Source organism: Stigmatopora nigra, chromosome 14 (assembly GCF_051989575.1).
Source record: "Stigmatopora nigra isolate UIUO_SnigA chromosome 14, RoL_Snig_1.1, whole genome shotgun sequence".
Taxonomy (NCBI): Eukaryota; Metazoa; Chordata; class Actinopteri; order Syngnathiformes; family Syngnathidae; genus Stigmatopora; species Stigmatopora nigra.
Window position 1 is genome coordinate 5,493,895 of NC_135521.1, and position 22,448 is coordinate 5,516,342.

Here is a 22,448-nt window from a genome sequence, read left to right on the forward strand (position 1 = left end):
AAATCACTAACAAAGTGCTACCAGGGTGGTCCAACTACTGAAATCAATACGTAGACGTTCAAGTTGAATTTCTCAAGCTGATCAAAACTGCGATTTGAACCTGGCAACCTTGCACGCGGGGTATCTTTGAGCTCTTTCTGGTGTGACGTCACACCCGGGTGAGGTAGAATTTGATTAGCCGCCTCGGCCCATCCTCGCTCCTGATAGGCGGTGCCTTCTGCGGGGCTAAGGAGCTCCACTTGCTGCTCCGGGACTTCGTGTGGCGCAGAGAGAAAGCCCAAACGCGCCGCCTAGAGCCACCTGGAAGTCGGAGAGGGCGGATGATGTGAGCCTCCCAGGCCGGCTGCAGTCTAACACTAGCGGACGGCCTCTTCCAAAGACGCTCGGTGACTGCGGGGACTGCGAGAAGACGCTCCCTTCGGTTGAGGCTCAGCTAAGGGGTGAGTGAATAAAATGTTTGGCCGAGGATGTGCACCGGCAAGGCGGTGTAGCAGGGCAGGCGTCAATGGATGGATGGATGGATGGATGGATGGTTGAATGGATGGATGGATGGATGTATGGGCCGGATTTGGGAAGACGTAAAACATTGCGTTCTTGGCTGTATTTCAATTTCAAGGCATGACGAGATAAGGTTTTTTTTAATGAAGTGATTTAGCATTCGCTATGGGAGTTGGTTCAGGGGTGGCGACGTGAGGCATTGAAAACACTCCACCTATGACATCATTGACTTGGCCAAGTTGATTTTTTTCCAATCTCATCTGTTGCATTCTGACTGGTGGTCGTGGCTTTTTAAATGGACAAATACAAAAGCACATGTCTCAATATTTGCGGTGATGGATGGTCAGAGTTTGCACTTTCGAGCCCTAGCCGTGTATTAAATCGTCCTCAAATTAGGGAACACATTAGGTACAACTCATTGCAATTAGGAACTTAATGTACACTTTTCATGAGAGTTTTTCTGTATGTATTGACTTGATCTGTCAATGGCACTCAAACATGAGCACTTCCTGCTTGGAACTTTCCAGTCACTTGATATGAATTGATTGGCCATTTTCGCCATCACTTCCTGTACATGAAATTGTTTACAACTTAAAATGTCCTGTATTTTGTAGAAAAAAAACAATGCAATGAATTAGGCAAAAAATAAATGAAAGGTACATTTTGAAATTTGAAACATTTCTGCCATTCAAAATGGCAAATGCTAAAACCCACAATTCAATTTTGACCACAACGTTAATATTGGCCTAAGACGTCATCATTTTCAGAACGTCATATTACGGATCCAAATGTATTTAAGCCATGGATGCATTGCATTTTGAGGTAATACAGGCTTGAAAAGGAGGCAACATCATATCATGCAAAATTTTAAAAAGATTAATAAGGTAAATGGTGTAGTCGAATAAGGCTTTTACGGCAATACTGTACTACTTGTTGCTCGCATCCTGTATGTATGGTCTTTCTCTCTGGGGGGAATAATCGGGGAAAGTAAACGATCCGCGGCTTCCCGGCAAAGTGCCTTGTCATGCGCCTGCCTGCCAGCCTGCCGCTTTCTAATAATTACTGTAAATGCTATCCCTCTCCATATTGTTGAAATTAATGAAGCCATGGGTTATTAACCAGAAAGGGCCGGCATATATTTTCACTCCTGACATGGTGTTGCAATTACTGTTAGTTATGTTGGTGTCAAGATGTGTTGCTGCACAAGCTTAAGGTTCAAGCAAGAAAATAATCATAAAGTAACCACGCCAAAATAAAACTGGGAAAAATGAACAAAGATACAAAGTTCACTGGGGGAGGATGAAAACACCGACGCCGGGTTGGAATACAACGACGGGAGATGGTTAACGAGACAATTGCAAACACCTGGAAAAGGGACACTCAGGAAAACGCACCCAACCACCAAAACTCCAACAAAACGTGACACTGTTACACTAATACCATTTTTGGGGGGCTATCGGACATGTGGTTTCGGAGATATTATACCAAAACCATGTTTTGAAAAAACAAGCAAACAAAATAAATATGCAAATATTTATATTATTATTTTATACTTATATTTCTATAATTCTATGAAGCCATTCGAATGCACTAATTTGATCGTGGATCAGCAAATCTCCTTTTTTTGTTTATTTTTAAATGGGCAGAGCACCTGATGCTTTGATACTACTGTATTTTTCACTGTCAGGTACGCACGCCATGTCAGCACAAACCCAGTGTTGTTGTTCAAATTCCAGCCGGGACAGCGAGACGAGGGTCCCGCATGGACAAAGTGCCAAGTTTAGGGATTCTCGGCTCGCGTTTGATTCCCAAGATCTTGTCGGGCCTTCAAATCTGCCGCCTACGTTGTTTCCACGCTTGGAAAATGTCCCCAATGATATTTGCGCTGTCATTTTGCGGCCATCTTTTCAATGGTATGCGGTGACCAAAACGGGGGTAAATATTAAGTGTAATGCAGTGGTCATTGAAATACTATTAATTTTTAGTTCATTGAAATACTCTATATAAATGTCTGAATTGAATTTAATGGGCAAGCCTTTCCTCTACCAACAGGCCTCGTTGGCGTCCAATCGCACAACCATGATGTCGGTCCAGACTCCCCCGCTCTCCCGCTCCGGTTCGTCCCCCTCCAACGTGGGCGTGCCCGGCCGTGGCGGCGGGCCCTCGGCCACGCCCCCGACCTCTCTCAGCCTGCGCTCCTCGTACAACCAGCTGCTTGGGCGGGACGCCGCCAAGGAGTCGGAACGCTTCGCCGCGTCCACTTTGAGCCGCCCGAGACACGGCGCCGCCGGCGCCATTGGCGAGCACCCGTCCTCCAAGAATCCCACCCGGGGCCGAGGCCTTCCCACCAAGTCCTCGTCCAGTTCGGCCCTGTGCTCCTCTTCGTCCTCCCTCTTGCCCTCGAGCAACCCCAAATTGGCCAAGAACGGCGCCAACATGCAGAGGCGCGCCGAGAGCCAACAGCTGGTGACGGAGGGCAAAATCCAGCGGCGGCTGGCCCACGACTGGCCCGAGTCGGAGAAGGACAACTCCCGTCCGCCGCCGTTCCGCCGACGCACCAAGAGCTTCTTGGAGTACCGCGACCCGGGATGGGGGAACAAGGAGAACGAGGAGGAGGAGGAGAAGCAGCAGCTGGCTTTCCCGGAGAAGGAGCGGGACAGTCCCGTCAAGGAGAGGGAGATCCAGAAGGAGGAAAAACCCCGAGTGGTGGAGGAGGAAGAGGAAGAGGAAGAAAAAGAAGAAGAAAAAGAAGAAGAGGAAGAGAAAGAAGAAGAGGAGGAGAAAGATGAGCAGAAAGTGGAAGAGAAAGAGGAGGGGAAAGAGGAAGAGGATGAGGAAGTGGAAGAGGAAGAGCACCCGACAACCCCTAGGCAGCCTCCACCACCAGTGGTGGTGGAAGCCCCCCTTTGCTCATCCTCCTCTTCTTCGTCCGCCGACAGCCCGGAGTGGATGGCGGAAAGAGAGGCGGTGGTCCGGGGGAGTCCCGCCAAGCCTCCTCGGAGCGCTCAACCCCGGGTGATCAAGGTGGAGCTGCACCCCAACGACGAGAACCAGTTCCTGCAACAGTGCTCGCCCAAACAGAGCAGAAGGAACACGCCCACCAGAAACCGGGCGCCACCCACCGCGCCCGAGGTGGGCTTCCCTAAAGTTAATTTAAGGATGGACATGACGCCGGACTCTCCGTCGGAAGACGAAGACTCCAGCTGGACGACGCTGTCCCAGGAGACGCCCTCTCCTCAGAGTCCACGGGAGACAGGTTTGACTACCGTGTCAATATGCACCTCCTCACCACGCCACATATTGAATAACTTTGCATAGTAGCGCCCGGTTCATTGATCTTTGCTCTCGCTATTACATCAAAAATGGATCGTTCTGGAAACGGAGCAAAAGACCCACCTTAAGGCCAGACCGCCGCCACGCTGTGCCACCTTATGGCGCATCGGAGGGTCGGCATCAAGGTCCAGAAAGCTGTCGGGAATAAAACATTTGAAAGCAGGGATGAAATATAAACTTGATAGGCCAAAAAGTATGGGGAAAAGAACCAATATACCAGAAGCAATTTCGGTAGTGCATGAGGAAATGTTGCTATGGCAACCTGGTGATGCCTTAAATGATGGTGATGAAAATCTATATTAAAAAGCAAAAATGATAATAAATGATTGAATAAGGAATACATCTCAATCTGGTAAAATGCTAAACTAGAAATCCATATGTAAGAATATAAGATTTTTTTTTTAAATTAATATTTAATAATAATATTTTTTAAACACATGCAGTAATCCTTTTGTTATCACATCTTCACTCATTGCAAATTCGCTATTTAGCATTTTTTTCCTGCTATTAATTTTGTTTTCTTCATAAAAATGTGAATATTTTTTATTTGATGAAAGAAAGGATTCATGTATGCCCTGGAGCTAACATTCCAAATGTCCGTTTTTTTTCCTCTCTGCCCTTTAGCCGCCCTCTGGGCCGAAGGGGACCTGCCCCCTGGCTGGAGGGAGATCTCGGACTCGTCGCAGGTGTATTTCTGGCACGTCCCCAGCGGTACCACTCAGTACCACCGACCCGTGGCCCCCAGCGAGACGGAGAACTCACCACAAGAGGAGACGCACGGCGCATCCAACCCACCCGACCAGGTCAGGCCGATCTCCCGATTAGCACGAGTTATACTGTGGCCGGCCGCTTAAAGTGACGCGGCGGGCCAGATAAGGCCCCCGTGCTGCCACTTTGACACCGGCGCTTTACATTGTAACGATATAGAGTAGCAAGAAAGTTTTTTTTTCACCGTGGTATTCAGCAAAGCGATGAATGGTGACGACGGTGGTCTTTTGACAACGCTCCAATTTTTTTTCTCCTCTGCTACAGCGCCCCAGCAGCCTGATCTCAGACAGTTCCGTGGAGGCTGTCCCCTCCCCCTCTGGCTCCTCCCCAACATCCCTCTCCAATGATGTCATCCCTTCTGCAGAGAATCTCAATAGCGCCACCTGCACACTCAACGTAAGCCTTTTCAAAAAAAAAAAAATCAACTTACGCTGTTCTCGTTGCATGACATCCAAATCCCTTTTTTTAAATAGTTTTTTTTTTACCTCATTTAAACTAAATCACAAGTTTATATATATGGACGCTATAAAATACAACGACTGACTGTGGGGTATAATCAAGCATTTTTTGGGGGATGTAACCGGACAAGCATCTAAATTGTAAAAGAACTCACCACGTCTTTATGCGTGTGCCTGTGTGTCCATCCAGGGGCTTAAAGACTACCCAATCTATCCCGATCCCAGTCTGAAGGCTTTTGAAGGGGCTACACTCCGCTACGCTTCGCTCAAACTCAAGTAAAACTTCACGGAATACTCCTGGTGAAAGTAAAAAAATACCGCCAAAGGTGTATAAAGTAGCTAGTGCTGGGGGATATCCCAAAAAATCTAGTACATCAGTATGTCATATGGTCATGAATGATCAATTCCACAAATCTGTTCCTTTTGAATGAATACTCAGTTTAGAACAATTTTTTGCAGCCTGGCGGCTCCTCTGGAAACCGTGGACCTGAACAATACCTTCCCGGATCCCGAAGCCATGGTAAGACTCAATTACAATCTACCACGGATCATAATTGAAAATATAAATACATATAAAGATTGGACACAGAGAACAAGGAATGAGATTTTTCTCTGCACCAAAAAAAATTCAATGTCTCCGGGGATTAAATTTGTGGTTTATTGCTGCCGTCCGTCTTTGTGGGCAAAATGCATTTGAAGTAAACCGAGACGTTTTCCTTCCAGTCATTCCCAGTGCGATCTTTGGGCTGGGTGGAGATGGCGGAACAAGATCTGTGCCAGGGCAGAAGCAGCGTGGCCGTCCACCACTGCATCAGACAGCTGTCCTACTGCAGGAGGGACATCCGAGACTCGGCCGGCGTCTGGGGAGAGGTGGCTTACTTTTATCCTACACTAAATGCATCCCCTAATGACATGCGTAATGACAAGGATGGATTTAAAAAATACTAAATCTGTGCTTGCACTGAAAAGTCTGACAGAGTTGTTGGTTGTGATTTTGAAAGGGTAAAGGCATGCTGCTGGTACTTCAAGACCGCATGTTGACTCTGGTCGACCCGGATGATCAAAGCCTCCTCCATTCCCAGCCAATCAGCAGCATTCGCGTGTGGGGTGTCGGACGTGACCACGACAGGTAGGACAAAAACACTATCTATTCAATGTGATTTGGAGAAAATTTGATAGTGAATTGATTCCAAAGCAAATGCAAGCAAAGATTACACTGTAGGAAAATGAATGTTTTTTATTGTTACATTACCACTAGAGGGCGCGTATGTCCAAGCCTGTATTTCAAAAAAGATGGGTGAAAATTCTAAGAAATGCTTATTTTGAGGACACTTGCTTTTCTTCCTTTCCTGGTCTCGTTTTCTTCTCTCTGCTGACTTTTCTTTGTCTCAAGCTAATAATGTGAAAAGCTCGAACACTTTGAATTTGAAAGTTTGGGTGCAATTGTTATGTGCTCTTTTCTGATACTCGAGTAGTTTATCTATGAGGCGCAATATTGTCTCAAAAATGGCATTTAGTTGTTCTGACAGATGTCCCTTTGGAAAGTTTGGCCACCAAGCAGGTCGGTTTTATCTCCTCAGGCATTGTTTGTGCGTGTGATCTCTTCTTCTCTTTGTGTTGCGTAACGCAGAAATAGAACAGATGAATTTTGGGAAGTTGATGTGATAGCACTCTGGTTTTTTTTTCTTTAGGTGTCTCTGAACACGTGCGACGCATGTTAGTCCAGGACCAAAGTCCATTTACTTACTGTATTTTCAGGAGTAGTTCATGGTTTGACTTGTACTCAACTGCGACTTATATATCGTCTATATACCGACACGGCCTTTAAGGGGTGCCGGAGCCTATTCCAGCCAATTATGAGCAAGCCAAACCGGTGGCCAGCCAATCGCAGGGCACATTAAAAGTCATGATATATATAAAAAAGAAAAAAAATGGGTTTAAAAAACGGTTTAAAAAAAATCCCATTGTTATAGGGGGTAGACAATTTGAAGTGTATAAAATAGGGGTAAAACGTATACGTTGACCGCTAGGAAAATGCGTCAAAGTGGAAGTAAGCAATTGCTTTGGTTTCCCACGCCGCTTTTTTTCTGTGTCCCAAGATTGAAGATGTTGCCGCCTTGCTTCAGCTTGATTCAAAATGAATGAGCGACCCCCCCCCCCCTAACTCTATCTCAAGTGGGGCGTGGCGTGCTGGCTCCCTTGATGAAGTCATGTGGCTACATCCCAAGCACTCAGCCAGTCTGAGGACGCGCACACACCCTTTTGTTGCGTGTGTGCTTGTGGCTCGTGCCTGGTTAATGAAGTGGCTTGCTTGGTCTAAATCGGGAGCACTCTTTTATTATATTTTTTGTGGGGGTGGGATGACTTTTTTCCCCCTCCTACTTTCCCCTCGTGGCTTTTTGGGGGCTCAGTCTTTGTCTCCCAGCCCTCTTTTCTGCCACGCAGCCTCCCTCTCGCGTCATTGGCTGCTCCAGCTCAGCTCAGCATCTTCCTCACGCCGATGCGTGAGCCGCCCCGTTTTTTTTTCAGTCAGTCACTTTCCGTAGGACTGGCAAGGTAGCGTCTCGTCGAGGTAGTACGGCGTGCGAGGGGCGAGGAAGGAATCGGGGGGATCGCCGGCGTGGAGGTGGGAGTTGGCGGGATGGCGATGTCATGGAGTTTGTGAGCCCGGGGAAGTAGTTGGCGACATGGACGGAGTGTTTGAGCACGTGAGTACCCCCGTGGCGCACGTCCTTTCTTCGTGGCTTTGGCGTTTATTTGTCCGCTGCTCCGCCCGCCTCGCCGCCGCTTTGGCTTCGCACGACAGGTCGGGCAGGTGCGAGGAGGCAGGCGGCTGAGCAGATGTTTGGGGGGTGAAGATAAGATGCCAAAAAAAAAGAGCAATCAGCAAAAGAGGGATTTGGGTTGGGGGGTGCATGCGTGCGGAAAACAGGATTAACATGTGGGTGTGCCGCATTGGGCTGTTTGTTAGGTGCACATGCTCAAATGTGCAGTTTGGATGACTGAGTTGGCTTTTTTTAAGATACATGCAAACTTTTTTCTCTCAAGGTTATTTTGGCTAAATCAATAGCTGTAAAGGCTCTTGGAATCGGGTATTCATGTCTTTTCAAGTTTTAACTCGCTGGCTTTTGTTGATGGTGATTGACGTCCAGTTTATTCTGATTGGTAGGGTTGACGTATATGGCCACCAATGGCAGCGGATAAAACGTACGAGGTTTATAAGAATATATCAAATTATCCCCGATTTTAGCATGTCCATTTTTTTTTTACCCTTAAACTGATAGAGAGGTGCTTTTTACATAAATAGAGCACTAGTGTTGACGTGGCTGGATTAGCACAACAGAATTCAGGCTGAACTCAAACTTCTCAACTTTCTTAAAAAATGACATAGTATAGTAAGGCTTTTTTCAAAAAAAGAAAAAAACGACATCATCCTCTTTAAAAATGACAAATGTTATTGCATAATGTTGGCTCCCCATACCAATTCCAAAACACTGCTGTATGGCATCGGGGAATTGATTGCACACCAATGAAAAATATGTTTTATTGCAATACCTAAATGTTGCGTATTGATTGGAATGGAAATGAATTCTAGCATGGATGGCTCACACATTCTTAACTCATTACCTGCCCGGCCTCCCCGTTCAAATGGATTGGACAAGCCAAAAACTCAAAACAATTTTTCAAAACCAATTGCTCCACTGTCTGGAAAATTGGCGAATTGCGAAAGGATCGTTAGCGTGAGTTATGGTGGTATGGCCAAGCGTTCCCACACCTGGCTGGAAAACACATTCTATTCATGACCCTCTGTCCAATTTGACCTTTTGTGCCCAGAATGAGATCGAGGAAAGAGAGCGTCCTGAATAATTTAAAGATCAACAAAATCTCGCCATCAGCCATTGATTGAGATTTGGAAAGCGCGACTTCCCCGTTATTTGCTTATGTCGTGGCCCTTTTTAGCCTGAATGAATTAATATGTGAGGAGCTACTGGGACACCACCCTGCTCACCCGCATTGAATAGACGCCACGGTGATTGATGGCGTGCCACCCCCTTCACTGACTCCCTCCCTCCCTTTCGTCATCATTTCTCCACCCTTCCTTCCATCCATCAATCCATCGTAGCCACTTGTCGGGACGCAACTACTCGGAGTGGGCTGGGACAAATCAAAATCTTGTTATGGGTTAGAGAATTTAACGATTTGGCATCCAAAAATCAAGCTCAATGTGATTTCATTTTCTAATGCTTTTAAAAAGACTTTTCCATTTTTAATAGGTCTTTCATGCAACAAAAAAGCACAATCACATACCATTTTTTTTCTTAAAAAAATAAAAATAAAAAATGAAATCAGACATAGGCATTGTTATCATCATTGACCTGACAAAAGACTAATTGTCATCATACCCAGCTGCGTATGACGAAATTGGTAATGTAGTTGATACATTTTGATTATTTCAAATGATGCACGCCGTATAACAACTTTTGAATGGAATTTTTGATAGTACGTTTTTCTGTAAAACCCATCTGGTTTTACCCGGATCGTCTCGGTCACAAATGGTAGATGAAAACATTGTTGACTGCTAATAGTATTGTCATCCTTAATGCATGATATGTGCTTGCATGCCAGCCACTTCTGTCCTTTTCATTATATAAATATAGCATGTCAGCAAGCAATGTTGGGCAGCCTGTTCACTATGGGGAAAATTTTAGACTTAGGATTGCCCTATGCGAGTAAAAGTGTTTTTGTACGTTTTTTTATCGCTTAGGGGAGAATTGCAATTATTAATGAGAGCAAATGGCCCAGGTATGCACTATGATGGAATCCAACAAGACATTGCTCGATTTTTTTTGTCTTTGTCGTTTTGTTAGAAAATGCATATTTTTTAGTTTGCTAAAGACTGTTCAACTATGCAAGTATGACGCGAGATACGACCACATAGTCACAAGATGCAAACTGTACACATTGTAGCTAATGAGGCCACTCAGCATGCTTTGAAGGATCTTTTGCAATGACGAATGCATGATCTCTCTCATCAGCCATCATCACCAAAACCTGTGAATAGAAAGCGTCGTGAATCCAAAGCAGTGTGATGTGAAACGATCCAGAGCGTCAAGAACAGCAGGACATTATCTTACTGGCTCTGTCATGCCTCTCTTGTTCTCTTGCTTTTACTCCAGCGTTCTAAAATATGCAAGAGAATACGCGGGTAGGGCGTGTGTTACCCCTCCTTTTCTAACCCCCACGCGTGTACTCTTTTATGCGCCTGGAATCAGGTCAGAAGGTGTATGCGGAATCACTTAAGCTTTCAAAAAATGAATGGTTTGTCATATTTTTATGTGGGATTGCTTTCATTTGCTAAGCATTTTCACCATATGATTCTTTCTTAGTGCTTATTTCTTTGGACTTTGTTTAGTCTCATAATTGTTGTCGTCTGTTCTGGGCTATGAAATGCGCTACATGAAGCAATTTGCATGGAGATGGGGCCGATTTCAATGAAAATGCCTCGTCAAATCCATTTTTTTTTCTTCCGCTAAATAAAGTGGTCACTTTCTGTATCGTCTGCATCAGTTGATCACCTGCATTTTATTAGAACTTTTAGCACCTTGTTTTACATTCCATTTAAGCAAACTGCGGTACCGGGGGGGCTGATGTTTTTGTAAAATGTTTTATTCATGGTTGGTTGTTCACTTTTTTTAACATTTTTATTGGCAATAGTAAAAATGTGATGAATGCTATTGAAGGTTAGGTTGCATCAGCACAAGTTAATTCATAAAAATCTACAAATTTGGCCAGAAATGCCATTTTCTAATTTGACATGTGTTTACAATCTTGACTGAAGATAATAACGTTATTTCTTTCCCTTTTTGTGACTCTTTTTTGTGTTTTGGTGCCGTTCTGTCATTGATTGTATTCTTGGTCATCCCTCCTCCAAAACTTTTTGTCCTCCCCTTCCTTCTGCTTTCCGGGAGCCAGAGAAAGGTAATTGGAACTTTTTGCCATCTCGTCCTCACGTATGAATGTGGCTTTCCATTTCTGTTCTATTGTGGTGAAAAAAGAAATGTGTTGATTTGATCATTTTGCATGAGTGTTGGAGGATGTTATAGCAGTTTTTGTTGTTTTACTAGCAACTCATTTGTAGGCATGAAATTCAACTTTTATCCCAATTTTCATGTTGTCAAATTTTTGGACAATAAGATCTCCATTTAAAAAAAAAAGGGTGCGACTGTGAGGGAAATAATCTTTCAAAAGCCAGTTCATGAATATAATCTGGATGTCAATGTGTTGACCTTGATAGAACTTTGCCCCTACCAACATGGCTGCCCGGAAGCCATCTTGGTAGTGTGCATGAAAAGTCTTTTCACACTTTGAGTTGTGAATTGAAATGACTTATCACTAGTATAGTTCCCAAAGCGCCCTCCAACATCTCGCGCACGCCGCATGGCACTTTCCCGCATGCTCACCGGCGAGCAGCTTTATCGACCTCGTAGGCTCGAGCGCAATTAAGCGCCACCGCAGCCCGGATAATGGACTCGTAAACACAAAGAGGCCGTCGGAACCAACGGCGCTCTCGGCAGCGTCCGTCTTTCCTTCCTCTCGTGCTTCTCTCGCTCGTTAGAGAGGAAAATGGAACATTTTCTTCTGGTGTTTGTGTGCATGTCATTCCTCATCACCCTTAGATTAGAATAGATAACATCTTTTTATTGGGTGAGAATACAGACACAGGAAAATACATTTTAGACCTAAATAAATAAATATATTCTTAGCATGGATCCCAGTAAGTACCTAAAAGTTTGATATTGGCTGTGGTGTCAAAGTGGCGGTCCGGGGGCCAAATCTGGCCCGCCGCATCATTTTGTGCGGCCCGAGAAAGTCAAATCATGAGTTTCGACTTTCTGTTTTCGGATCAAATTCAAAGGAAGGTTATAGATGTATATATGATATTCCCCAGTTCCCGATCCTCGCCGGGCGGGAACGGCGATTGGTATGGGAGACGCGGGCCAGAATGTCCACAAACGCTTGAAGAAATACGGAATATAAATTGGCTGTTAATCCACATATTGGCATAAAGCTAAAGGGCCTCTAGGACGAGCGTTTCATCTCAATGTGCATTCACGTCCTCAAGTGGCTCGACGGGAAGTCATATCTGCGGGCTAACAAATGCCGCTGCTGTTCCAATGAGATACAAGAAGATACTATACTTGGTTGTTCTTTTTGGATTTTCATCTTTTTTTTAAATTCTAAGCACGCTAATATTTGGTCATCTTCTGTTTTTTTTTTTTCAGGGACTTTGCCTACGTGGCGAGGGACAAGAACACCCGGGTGCTCAAGTGCCACGTGTTCCGCTGTGACACGCCCGCCGCCGCCATCGCTACAAGTCTTCATGAAATCTGCTCCGAGGTGGGTGTTGCTCGCTCATTGGCTGCCCTCTCTCCCACTTCCAATGGATTGGACGAGCATTCATGTCAAAAGCAGCCCATGCATCAAAGGCGTGCGCCAACAATTCATTTCCATTCAATTTGCCATCAACCCATATTTGTTTTTCCTCTCATTTGTGTCCCACTTTGTTTTGCTCCACTTCCTCTCAAATGTAATTCCGTCCCCCTCTTCTCTATTGTCCAGATTATGGCGGAAAGGAAAAGTGCCAAAGCTGCAGCTGGCAGCTCTTCCCAGACTGGTGCTGACGTGCCCCTACAAGGTATACACACACACAGCCATTTTTATTTTGATCTCCCCTTGGAGAAGACAAATTTGTCCACTGCGTTATCTTGTCAGAGTCCCTCCAAACCACAGCACTCATTGTTGATATACGTTTGTTGATACGCATTAACTGGGAAGAAATCCCACTCACTGATTTCCATCTTACTCGATGTCCCCTGGGTTTGTGGGATGTCGTAATTACATGGGATGAAAGAAAACCACCCTCTGAATTCATCAGCATCCCAAATAAGGGAAGAACTATACTCTACATAAATACATAGTATACAGGTTCTTCAAGTATCCAACCCATCAAAAACATGATCTATAGTAGGGATGTTAGTTCTCGATATTATTGGCGAGTATGGAGTCAGTCAAAATTAATTGGACGTGGAGACCTTTCAATTGAATTGAATGCGTTTTATTGTCATAATGCAAATATAATGAGAATTAAAGCTTCATCACCAAGTGCATAAATAACAAGACCAACAAATAAATGAACTAAAAATAAGTAGTCACATAAGTTGCCAAAAACATAAATGAGGAAGGAAGTGCAGTAGAAGATGAATCTTGTTTAAGTCCTTTTTGGGTGCTGCCAAATGTGGGCTTTCTTTCCCTAAAGTTGAAAGCATGGTTCCCATACGTTCACCTCGTTCTCCACACTGCATTCAACTGTCAAAGGAAAAAAAGCATAAAAATCAACCTCCATTCATTTTATGTAAAGTGCTGATGGAAAGGATAGGAGTGCACTCTGATGAGGTGAATCCAGGTAAAAGTCATTATCCCCCATTGATTTGCCATCACAGAGATGAGCGCATGATGAATGACCATGTCCTGAAAATCCCTAATTAAGATGCTGATGGTGCAAAGTGGGCCAAATTCATGCTACGGATCGTCGACGTTAAATGGCTTTATTCCATCTGCATGAAACATCTGCCTTTTTGGGGTGATGGTGTGCACTTTAGCAATCCTAATTTATCTTTGAAAAAAAGATGTCTATCATTTTTTGTGTGTGCAGAATTTCCCATACCAAAGACGGAGCTGGTGCAAAAGTTCCACGTCTTCTACCTGGGGACGACCTCGGTGACTCGGCCCATAGGTACAAATAAATCAGCTCTTGTAAAAATCTCCCCTCTGGCCGTAAATCCTCGCCGCTGCGTCCCTTGCCCGAATCCCCGCTCTCTCTTTCTCCAGGTATGGACATCATAAATGGAGCCATCGAGAGCCTGGTGTCCTCCACGGGGAAGGAGGATTGGACGCCTGTTATTTTAAGTATAGCCGATACTACCCTGGCTGTTATCAAAGAAAAGGCAAGTTCCTAAATTGGGATGTTGTATTTCTAATGGATTTAAATGCCTGTGGTCTAAGGACTAAGTATGATCTGGGAGTGAAAAGAGACAAAACAGGTCTCTGGTGGCCCAGTGGATAAGTCACTAGTCTCCCACTTCTGTGGTCTTGGGTTCAAATCCTAGTGCATGCAAAGATATTCCCACTATTTTCAGGTAAATGAACAAGATGAGAGTCCATGTACTACTGCCTACTCTCATGGGGTGGTGGCCCAGTGGTTAAGTCATCAGTCTCCCCCATCTGTGGTCCATGGTTCGAATCCAAGTGCCTGCAAAAATTTTCCCAATATTATTCAGTTAAAAGAATAAGTTCCAATGCCTAAGTGTTTAAGTGTATAAGTCTTCAGTGGTGGATGAAGTATTTTGTCAAAAAAATGACTAAGTGTTTCACCCATTTTCCTTGGATAAAACGTTTCAACATGTATGTGTATGTAGAGATAAATGTATAAGTACTACAGTCTTCTCTCATGGGTTGGTGGACTAGTGGTTAAGTCTTCCCTCTTCCACATCTGTGGACCTGGGTTCAAATCCAAGTGCAGGCAAATATTTTCCCACTATTTTCAGGTAAATGAAAGAGATGAGTGTCCATGTACTACTGCCTACTCTCACGGGGTGGTGGCCCAGTGGTTAAGTCATCAGTCTACCACCTCCGTGGTCCATGGTTCGAATCCAAGTGCCTGCAAAGATTTTCCCAATATTATTATTCAGTTAAAAGAATAAGTTCTAATGCCTAAGTGTTTAACTGAATAAGTCATCAGTAGTGGATGAAGCATTTTGTCCAAAAAATGACTAAGTGTTTCAGGTAAATAAAAGAGGTAAAACTATAAGTACTACCACTTTCTCTCACTGGGTGGTGGCCCAGTGGCTAAGTCATCAGTCTGTCGCCTATGAGGTCCTGGGTTCAAATCCCAGTGCAGGCAAAGATTTTCCAAATATTATTCAGTTAAAAGAATAAGTTCTAATGCCTAAGTGTTTAACTGAATAAGTCTTCAGTAGTGTATGAAGCATTTTGTCAAAAAAATTACTAAGTGTTTCACCCCATTTCCTTGGACAAAACGTTTCAACACCCATGTATAAGTGGGGCACGAGTTGGTGTAGTGGGTTGCACACTCGCCTTTGCACCGAGAGAACGTGAGTTCGCTTCCCGGTGTCGGCAGTTCACTGACCAAGCAAGCGGTCGAGGGTCGGCCGAAGGCCGACCCGAGAACGCCTTTCGCACGGACAGGTCCTTCAACTGTCTTCCGAACTGCCGAAGGCAGTTCGGAATATAACCTTTTGCTGAAAAGTATGACTAAGTGTTTAATATAAATTAAAAAGTTTTTTCTTTTTTTTTTCCCCCTTCTTCCTATTCCATTGACCAATTCTTCTTTCCAGTTATTTTCAGCCAAACGACGGCAGCGAGAATCGAACCCAGGTCTCCCAGACGGGAGTCCAGTGAACTAACCTCTGTGCCATCCAAGTAGCTACACTTTCCTTAGTAATCATTTCAGTGTCTTGACAAGAAGTACACAGAAACAACTAAGTGAAAATGTGTCCCAACCGGGATTTGAACCCAGGTCCCCCGGACGGGGGTTCAGTGAACTAACCTCTGCGCCACAAAGGCCACACATGATTTTGGAAAGCCTTGACTGCACATTGTTGTTTCTATTTAAGAGGAAAATGTTACACAAAAACTTGAAACTCTGTACTACGCAAGCTGTGAAAATTTGAGATCATTACAAGGAAAATTGTCAAATGATTGGCTTACAAAAGGGGCTCAAACATTTTAGAAGTTATTTAAATACTTTGAAATCATGGGTAAACCTGTTGTTAGGGGTCATAATTAAGGGTGTGACGATGTATTGATTGCAGATGAACAATATAATGATTTAAAATGGTATTTATTCATAAAGTATAAAAATATAGTCAAAATTAAATATATACATTGATTGATATTGTGGCAAAAACATTGTTTTTTTTCCTCACAAAAAAGTACTTTGGACTAAAAGGAACTCTGGATTATAAACCATACCCACTTTGGCACAAATTTGACTCCCTTGACAAAACATGGTAAGTTAAAGTCTTTTCACGCAGGAGGAAGAAGAAGAAGCGTTGGTGGAGTGCCGGGTCCGATTTTTGTCCTTCATGGGAGTGGGGCGAAATGTCCACACATTTGCCTTCATCATGGACACGGGAAACCAGCACTTCCAGTGCCACGTTTTTTGGTGTGACCCCAACGCCGGATGCGTGTCGGAAGCCGTGCAAGCGGCGTGCGTGGTAAGCTCCCATTTTTAATCGTGGCTTAGAATACATAAGAAAACGTATTTCACCTTAGTTTGGCTGTTTGCAGAAAGCTACTTTTGTTACAAAAAATGTGGGAATAGTTGAAGACTTAATTTTTGAGAAAAAAAAAACATTTTTAAATAGGTATCAAGAAAATATGTAGTGGTTAGCATGTCAGCCTCACAGTTCTGGTGTCAAGGGTCCAATCCCAGGGATGGTCCTCACTGTGTGGAGCTTGCGTGGGTTTACTGCGTGTACTCCAGCACCTCCCATGTGACCTTTGTGAAGATAAGCGGTTCAGATAAAAGCCATACCTGCATGCTGCCATTTTAACCACAGTGCCGTCTTCTTCTCGTCTTTTAGCTGCGCTATCAAAAGTGTCTGGTGGCACGACCGCCGTCGCAACGCGCCGGGTCTTCGTCCTCGCCCGCCGCCGCCGACACGGTGAGCCGCAGAGTGAGCACCAGCGTCAAGCGTGGCGTCCAGTCCCTCATAGACACTCTGAAAACCAAGAAGGCACCATCAGAACTCCCCCAGCAATGACCAACGTCAGTCAGCACAGCCCTAGAGACCCCCCGGCCACAAAACCCCCTTCTAACACCACGGTAGCTAGTGTTGCATCGATACGTGAAATGACATTAATAAAAATACAAAAATTGCTTGAGAAATGAACCGGCTCTAACTTTATTGGAATATTAATGCCTTGACTTCGTTGGGAACATGGCCCCAAGGAGGCCATGTTGGATGGGGCAACAAGGATTGGACCATTAGTGCGGTCAATGGTAGCCAATGTGCCAAATATTGTCGGAGTAAATCGTGCATTTAATTTACATTAGAGTATACGGTCATTTAGTATTAATAGAAGAAAATATGATATTTGACTTCAAAAATGTGGTATTAGTACGTAAATTTGGCCCAAAAAATAGTATCGGTGCAACACTAATGGTAACCAGCAATGTATATACAGCAGCTAATGAGAGAAAAGTGCTCCATCACCCCGACGCTGCTGGGATTTCGTTCAAACACTTTGTATTCACGCGGAATCGGCATCTGACGGCAAGGCGGACGGCCTCATCTCACGCCGAAAATCAAGCGGACCAATGGCGGCGGCCCGCTAATTGACATTCGACAGCTCCGTGGGAGGCCATGGTGAAAAAAGCCAGACTCATCTGGCAGATGATTGTGTGAAGTGATTGTAATCAGTAAAGAATTGCAAATGAATGTGTGTCGGAATAGTGTGAGTGTATAAGGCACAAAACGTGGGTGGGGGGGGGCATACCTTTTTGGAGCGTGCATGTTATGTTGACGGGCGACATTGAGCACAAGTCATCCTCAGCTGGCAAGAAATGGATGAGGCTAGGACACAGGCACAAGAAAATTAACTCCTCACCGTAACGATCATTGGACCCGTTATATAATTATATTGTCATTTCTGGACTATAAGGTGTGTTTTTTTCCCCCTCACTTTGTTTTTAGTCTTCTGTGGCCTAAGTCTTTTTTTATTTACAGGCCCGTTAACTGTTTGTCTTCATTAGGGTCGTCAGGAGTATAACGGAATGTAATCAGATATGATATTTGATGGCAAAAGTAGCGATACTTAATTGTTTTTGCACGGTCACCGCTCACTAGAAATGTGTTGTCGTTGGGTACATTTTATTTGGCACTACTTTTGATAGTAATGGAGGATGTTTTTTTGCAATTTTCTTGTTAAAGGCTACCATTGACGGTAAAAGATTTTCAGTCCACTTAACGACTCAAGTACATCTCGGACAGAGGAATTTTTTTTAACTAATTCGCTGCCATTGGGTTTAAACCTATTTTTGAGTAACTTTGTTTAACTCCATTAGCCGTTCCTTGCAGTCTAAATTGTTAGGTGTCGACTTTTAAAGGGCCAGCGTGACAGCACCTTCCACACAAACGAATGCAGTCGAAATGTACACAAAACCAAGAAAAAGAGACGATGCAGTAATTGATAGGAATCGATTCCAGATTCAGTCATGGCACATCAACACGCTGTAAATGTTATCTATTGTGACAATAAAAATGCATTAGCAAAAAAAGTAGCAGCTGCCTCTTCAATTTATTTGTCACCCGTGAACGTCCAATCTCACTTGAACGGCTATCCAATAAGTTCAATGATATTCAGTATTTTATTATTAACTTTATTTTTCAAATTACCATGCATACTAAGGCGATTTTTCATTAAAACATTTTACCATGTATAGTTAGGCTGTTATTTGAGATTTGGGATGTTTTTGTCAAATTTGGACATTTCCCACAGAGGCGAAAACTTTTGCTTTCCTGAATTTTTGAATGTAAACAAATAATGTCAATTGGACTGTAGTTCGTTTTAGGGCCGAAAAAAAAAAAATCATCATTTTTGATGCAATTGTCAAGGTTAGGCTGCAAAGCGTCCCAGCAGTCAGCACCTTTCTGCTATAGAAAACATGAATCTATCGTGAAAGAGTTTCACTTGGCATTTCAAGCTGAAAAGGAGAGGAATGAGCACAGCCATCACTCTGCAGCCCAGAAACGTTCAAAAAGTCCCGGTAAGTGCCACGCCACGACCTTGCCGCACGTCCGCAGGGTCACGTCGGCAGCCCACAACACTTGAATTATTCACCGCGCGCACCACAGAGACTTGCTGCTTTTTGTTTCCAAACGCTTGAGCTAACACGCAAACGCCAAATAGCCTCTCTGCCAATATGTCGTAAATGCTGACGCCGACGCATAGCAGGTTTTTTTTTTCCTTGACCACACGTGCCAACGTGTTAACACGCCAATGTGCGGTGCGGCGTGGGGTTGGCAGGTTTTGAGGTACGGCTGCATTTGGTGCCCTCAACTTGGGTGATGCTAACTCCTTCAGACAGGGGACATTGAATTATTCAACAGACACGCTTCTTACTTTATTCTCCCGCCCCAAGACCATAAATATCTCCAGCCCACCCCCGGCAAATCCCATGCTCCCTCGGAACAACCTGAGCTCACCCCGAATGTGGAAATTTACTCTGGGATTTAATAATGGCAACTTCCCAAAATGATACCAAGTTTCACAATAAGCATTTTCCTCACAATACGACAACAATGATTAAAGCAGCGGTCACAATAACAATCCGCAATTTTTCTCTGACCAATCCAATTCCATAATGGAGAAATATGCCATGTTGAATTTTTGCAGTTGCGGACAATTTGTTAAAAACAAAGAAAGCGGCAGTCAAAGGATCTTTTTAAAAAGATAGACTATAGCGCTTAAAATGCGGAATTTCGAACATTTCCCGCACGGTGGTCCAATAACGAATACGAACGGCCACATTCAAACACTTTGATAATTGCAGTTTTTATGGCACTTTTCTGAGGACCACAATAACTTTTGATTAGCCGGGTTTATTGCATGTTGCCAGAGGAGGGGGAGCTAGTGGGGGTCTTTGTTTGAGGCGCCGCTACGACGCTTTGATTATCTTTTCATGCCTATCTGCGGAGGAATAAAACATGATGGACGGCCCAGGTGGAGATAACGCGTCGGCGCCACAGAGCGAGCGCCATCCCTCCCATCTAGCGGTGCTAAAGCGGCTCAAGTCAGAGGTATTGAAAACAAAATGCCAGACATTTGCCAATGACATGGAAAAGTTCCAGAAATGTGTACAATTGCATTGTTTCTGCCTGTACAACAATGTCGCCATTAGAAGGGCTGATGCTATACTACAACTAGATTTTATAAAGACTACTTTACTTTGAGCCCAATTGTATTTTTGCTAACTGCATGCAGCAGAATCAACCAATAGGACCGAGAGGACTCATTAGAAAAATGGAGTGAAAATCAATACGCAAATCAGTACACATCTATCATCTAGCGTCCACTCTTAGAAGCATGACTTTGGAGTCCAGAGTTGACATAAGATCTGGATTGGATTAAGGGGCGTGACCTGATGGCCTCCTGGGAATGGCTAACGCTAAACAAATTTGCTGTACGTACATGTAGGTGACTAAAAAAAAAAAAAAAAACACCTTACCTTTACATTTGCCTCCCAGAGGAAGACAGCCAGAAAACAACTGTGACTCGACTATGTTCCAATCTCGAGACGTTTTCTTGCGGTATCTCGTCATAATTTGGAGAAGGACATTGGCTTTTTCTTGAAGAAAACACAAAAGTAAAAAGTGTCATTTAAAAGCACAAAATAGAAAACGACACTAAGTATTTGAATTATTAACTCATTAGCTGCCATTAAATTGAATAAAATTCCCTTATTTTCGTAAAGCTCATTACTGTAGCGAGGTCATGTCTGTTATGAAATCAATGACATTCCCAGCAGAAGTACGATTGGACGCTATACATTTGGGCATCAGTTTGGTGCCGTATCAGTATGAACCCTAACGTGAGTATCGGTGCAAAACTAATTGAAATAAAATAACGACATGAAGAGAAGCCACCTTTGTGGGAGTTCAAGGACATAAAATGGAACAAGGTATGAGATTAATGTTCCACGGGGTGTGGGGCTATTCCTGCTTTGTCCCCGGATTCTCGCCATTGTCCTTCAGGCTCTTTTAATTCTCATGGGGATTTAGGGTTAATTTTCTCACTTGGCTGTAATCAAGAATGCCAGGGGCTCTTTCACAACCTCAAAACTGCATCTCTATGGCCTTTATTCTCCACTGCCCAAGCTATATGTGTGAATTTACCCCGGCAGTCGGATTACACTGCTTCTATCAAGGTCGAACTTTATAGACGGCGGCAGTGTAAAAGAAGCTAGACGCGATTTCCAAAGCGTGTCTCATTGTGTCTCAGCTTTACTGTCTTGCTTGAAGGATGCTCAGTAACAGCCTGCGCCGCAATACACGTCACGGGAGAGCGATACGCAAGATGCGTCTTTGGTTGTAAACAATATATCCGGAGATTACGGTGCACAATATGCGCAAAAGTTTTGGCGGATATTTGTGCCGTAAGGGAACTGAAAATGAATGAATGCTTCCCAATGTCTGTTTTCTATGTAAGATGTTCAAAAACAATTAAAGGAACAAGTGTCTTCATTATTATTATTTTTTTAAAACAGTGCTTAGATAATGCACTTTACCCCTGAAATATTAAAATGTAAACATCTTTTAAACATATAGTTCAGATAGATGTATGGGATTACCAAAGTTATTATGTATTGCAAACAGGGGAGTAAAAAATAGTGATATATTGTCATAATTTGCAAGACAAAAAGTTATCACTGGATTGGACGTCTATCCCCCCCAATAGTGGGCAGTCAGTTATGAAAGACAGCATCTTTGGATTTAGTTTGAACATAATATATTAACAAAACCCATTTATTAATGTGAGATCACTGCCACCGTGTGGACACAATGAGACAGTGCACATTAGACAGCGAAACTTATATACTTCAAAATACATACCTGCAGAAGATATAGAGTCAGATATCTTCGACATTTCGTTGCCCTGCAACTCTGTTTCCTAAACGAGCACAATAACATTATTTAATACACAAGTGATTGTTTTCTTATCGTTGATCACTAAATAACCTACTGCTCACGTAAAATAGCGACAATGAAAAATCCCTATAAATTGAATGGCGATGTACTTATAATTAAAAAAACACCAACTGTATTACCACAATTAACATACGATTGAAGCTGGAACGCAATATAAAATCATCGTATCGAGAAAAAACAAGAAACATGTGTCAAATATCAAAGTATACCCAGATTGCAGTTCGCATTGACATCACCGGAAGCAGAAGATACAGGTTCACCGAAAGTGACAAAATAAATAAGGAAATAATTTACCCGAATAAAATCTCAAATACAAAGAAAAAAATTTAACCGTACACATTTGACATAATCGTAAACAGCATTCATGTGCTTTGATTTTGAGGTGTATATTATGTTTAAAAGTTCTAAAATGTGGGAGAAGATACATATTAAATTTGTATTGTTTCTGCTCTGATAATAGAATCTTCTTTGCCACAAAATTGAAAGTGTGCATGGTGTGAATTTTCGGGGGACGGGTGCGCTTTTTAACAGAGAGCCATAAACAATTCATATTTTCTAATGTTATTTCTTTAGAGCCATTCTCAGAATTGAAAAGTAA

At 43.4% G+C, this 22,448-nt stretch overlaps 1 protein-coding gene and 1 long non-coding RNA gene across 5 annotated transcripts; one reads left to right on the forward strand and one right to left on the reverse strand.

The window, feature by feature from the left end:
- Positions 1-187: 187 nt before the first annotated feature.
- On the forward strand, positions 188-18,426 carry LOC144207914 (amyloid beta precursor protein binding family B member 2-like). 3 transcript variants are annotated; one of them, XM_077733591.1, is made up of 14 exons: positions 188-440; positions 2,551-3,754; positions 4,456-4,634; positions 4,864-4,995; positions 5,248-5,333; positions 5,517-5,577; positions 5,781-5,927; positions 6,059-6,186; positions 12,341-12,455; positions 12,678-12,753; positions 13,771-13,851; positions 13,947-14,062; positions 16,172-16,354; positions 16,724-18,426. In XM_077733591.1, exons 2-14 carry the CDS (start codon positions 2,578-2,580, stop codon positions 16,901-16,903), a joined length of 2,661 nt encoding a protein of 886 aa, XP_077589717.1. In that variant the 5' UTR covers positions 188-440; positions 2,551-2,577; the 3' UTR covers positions 16,904-18,426. The 3 variants fall into 3 exon arrangements, with proteins under 3 accessions (XP_077589717.1, XP_077589718.1, XP_077589719.1); XM_077733592.1 differs by lacking the exons at positions 188-440; positions 2,551-3,754; positions 4,456-4,634; ... (3 more) ...; positions 5,781-5,927; positions 6,059-6,186 and adding an exon at positions 7,278-7,765; XM_077733593.1 differs by lacking the exons at positions 188-440; positions 2,551-3,754; positions 4,456-4,634; ... (3 more) ...; positions 5,781-5,927; positions 6,059-6,186 and adding an exon at positions 10,724-11,036.
- Positions 15,960-20,492, reverse strand: LOC144207918 (uncharacterized). 2 transcript variants are annotated; one of them, XR_013328809.1, is made up of 4 exons: positions 20,371-20,492; positions 17,640-17,716; positions 16,545-16,861; positions 15,960-16,378 (listed from the first exon to the last, which is right to left on the reverse strand). It is a non-coding gene; the product is annotated as an uncharacterized LOC144207918 (long non-coding RNA). The 2 variants fall into 2 exon arrangements; XR_013328808.1 differs by having other exon boundaries at positions 15,960-16,861.
- Positions 20,493-22,448: the final 1,956 nt, after the last annotated feature.

What these genes read in the sequence shown, in the direction of transcription:
- LOC144207914 (XM_077733591.1), top strand. Translation starts at nt 2,578, where the DNA reads ATGATGTCGGTCCAGACTCCCCCGCTCTCCCGCTCCGGTTCGTCCCCC. An exon ending in CATCCAACCCACCCGACCAG is followed by an intron (nt 4,635 to 4,863) that starts GTCAGGCCGATC and finishes CCTCTGCTACAG; the next exon opens with CGCCCCAGCAGCCTGATCTC. An exon ending in TTCATGAAATCTGCTCCGAG is followed by an intron (nt 12,456 to 12,677) that starts GTGGGTGTTGCT and finishes TCTATTGTCCAG; the next exon opens with ATTATGGCGGAAAGGAAAAG.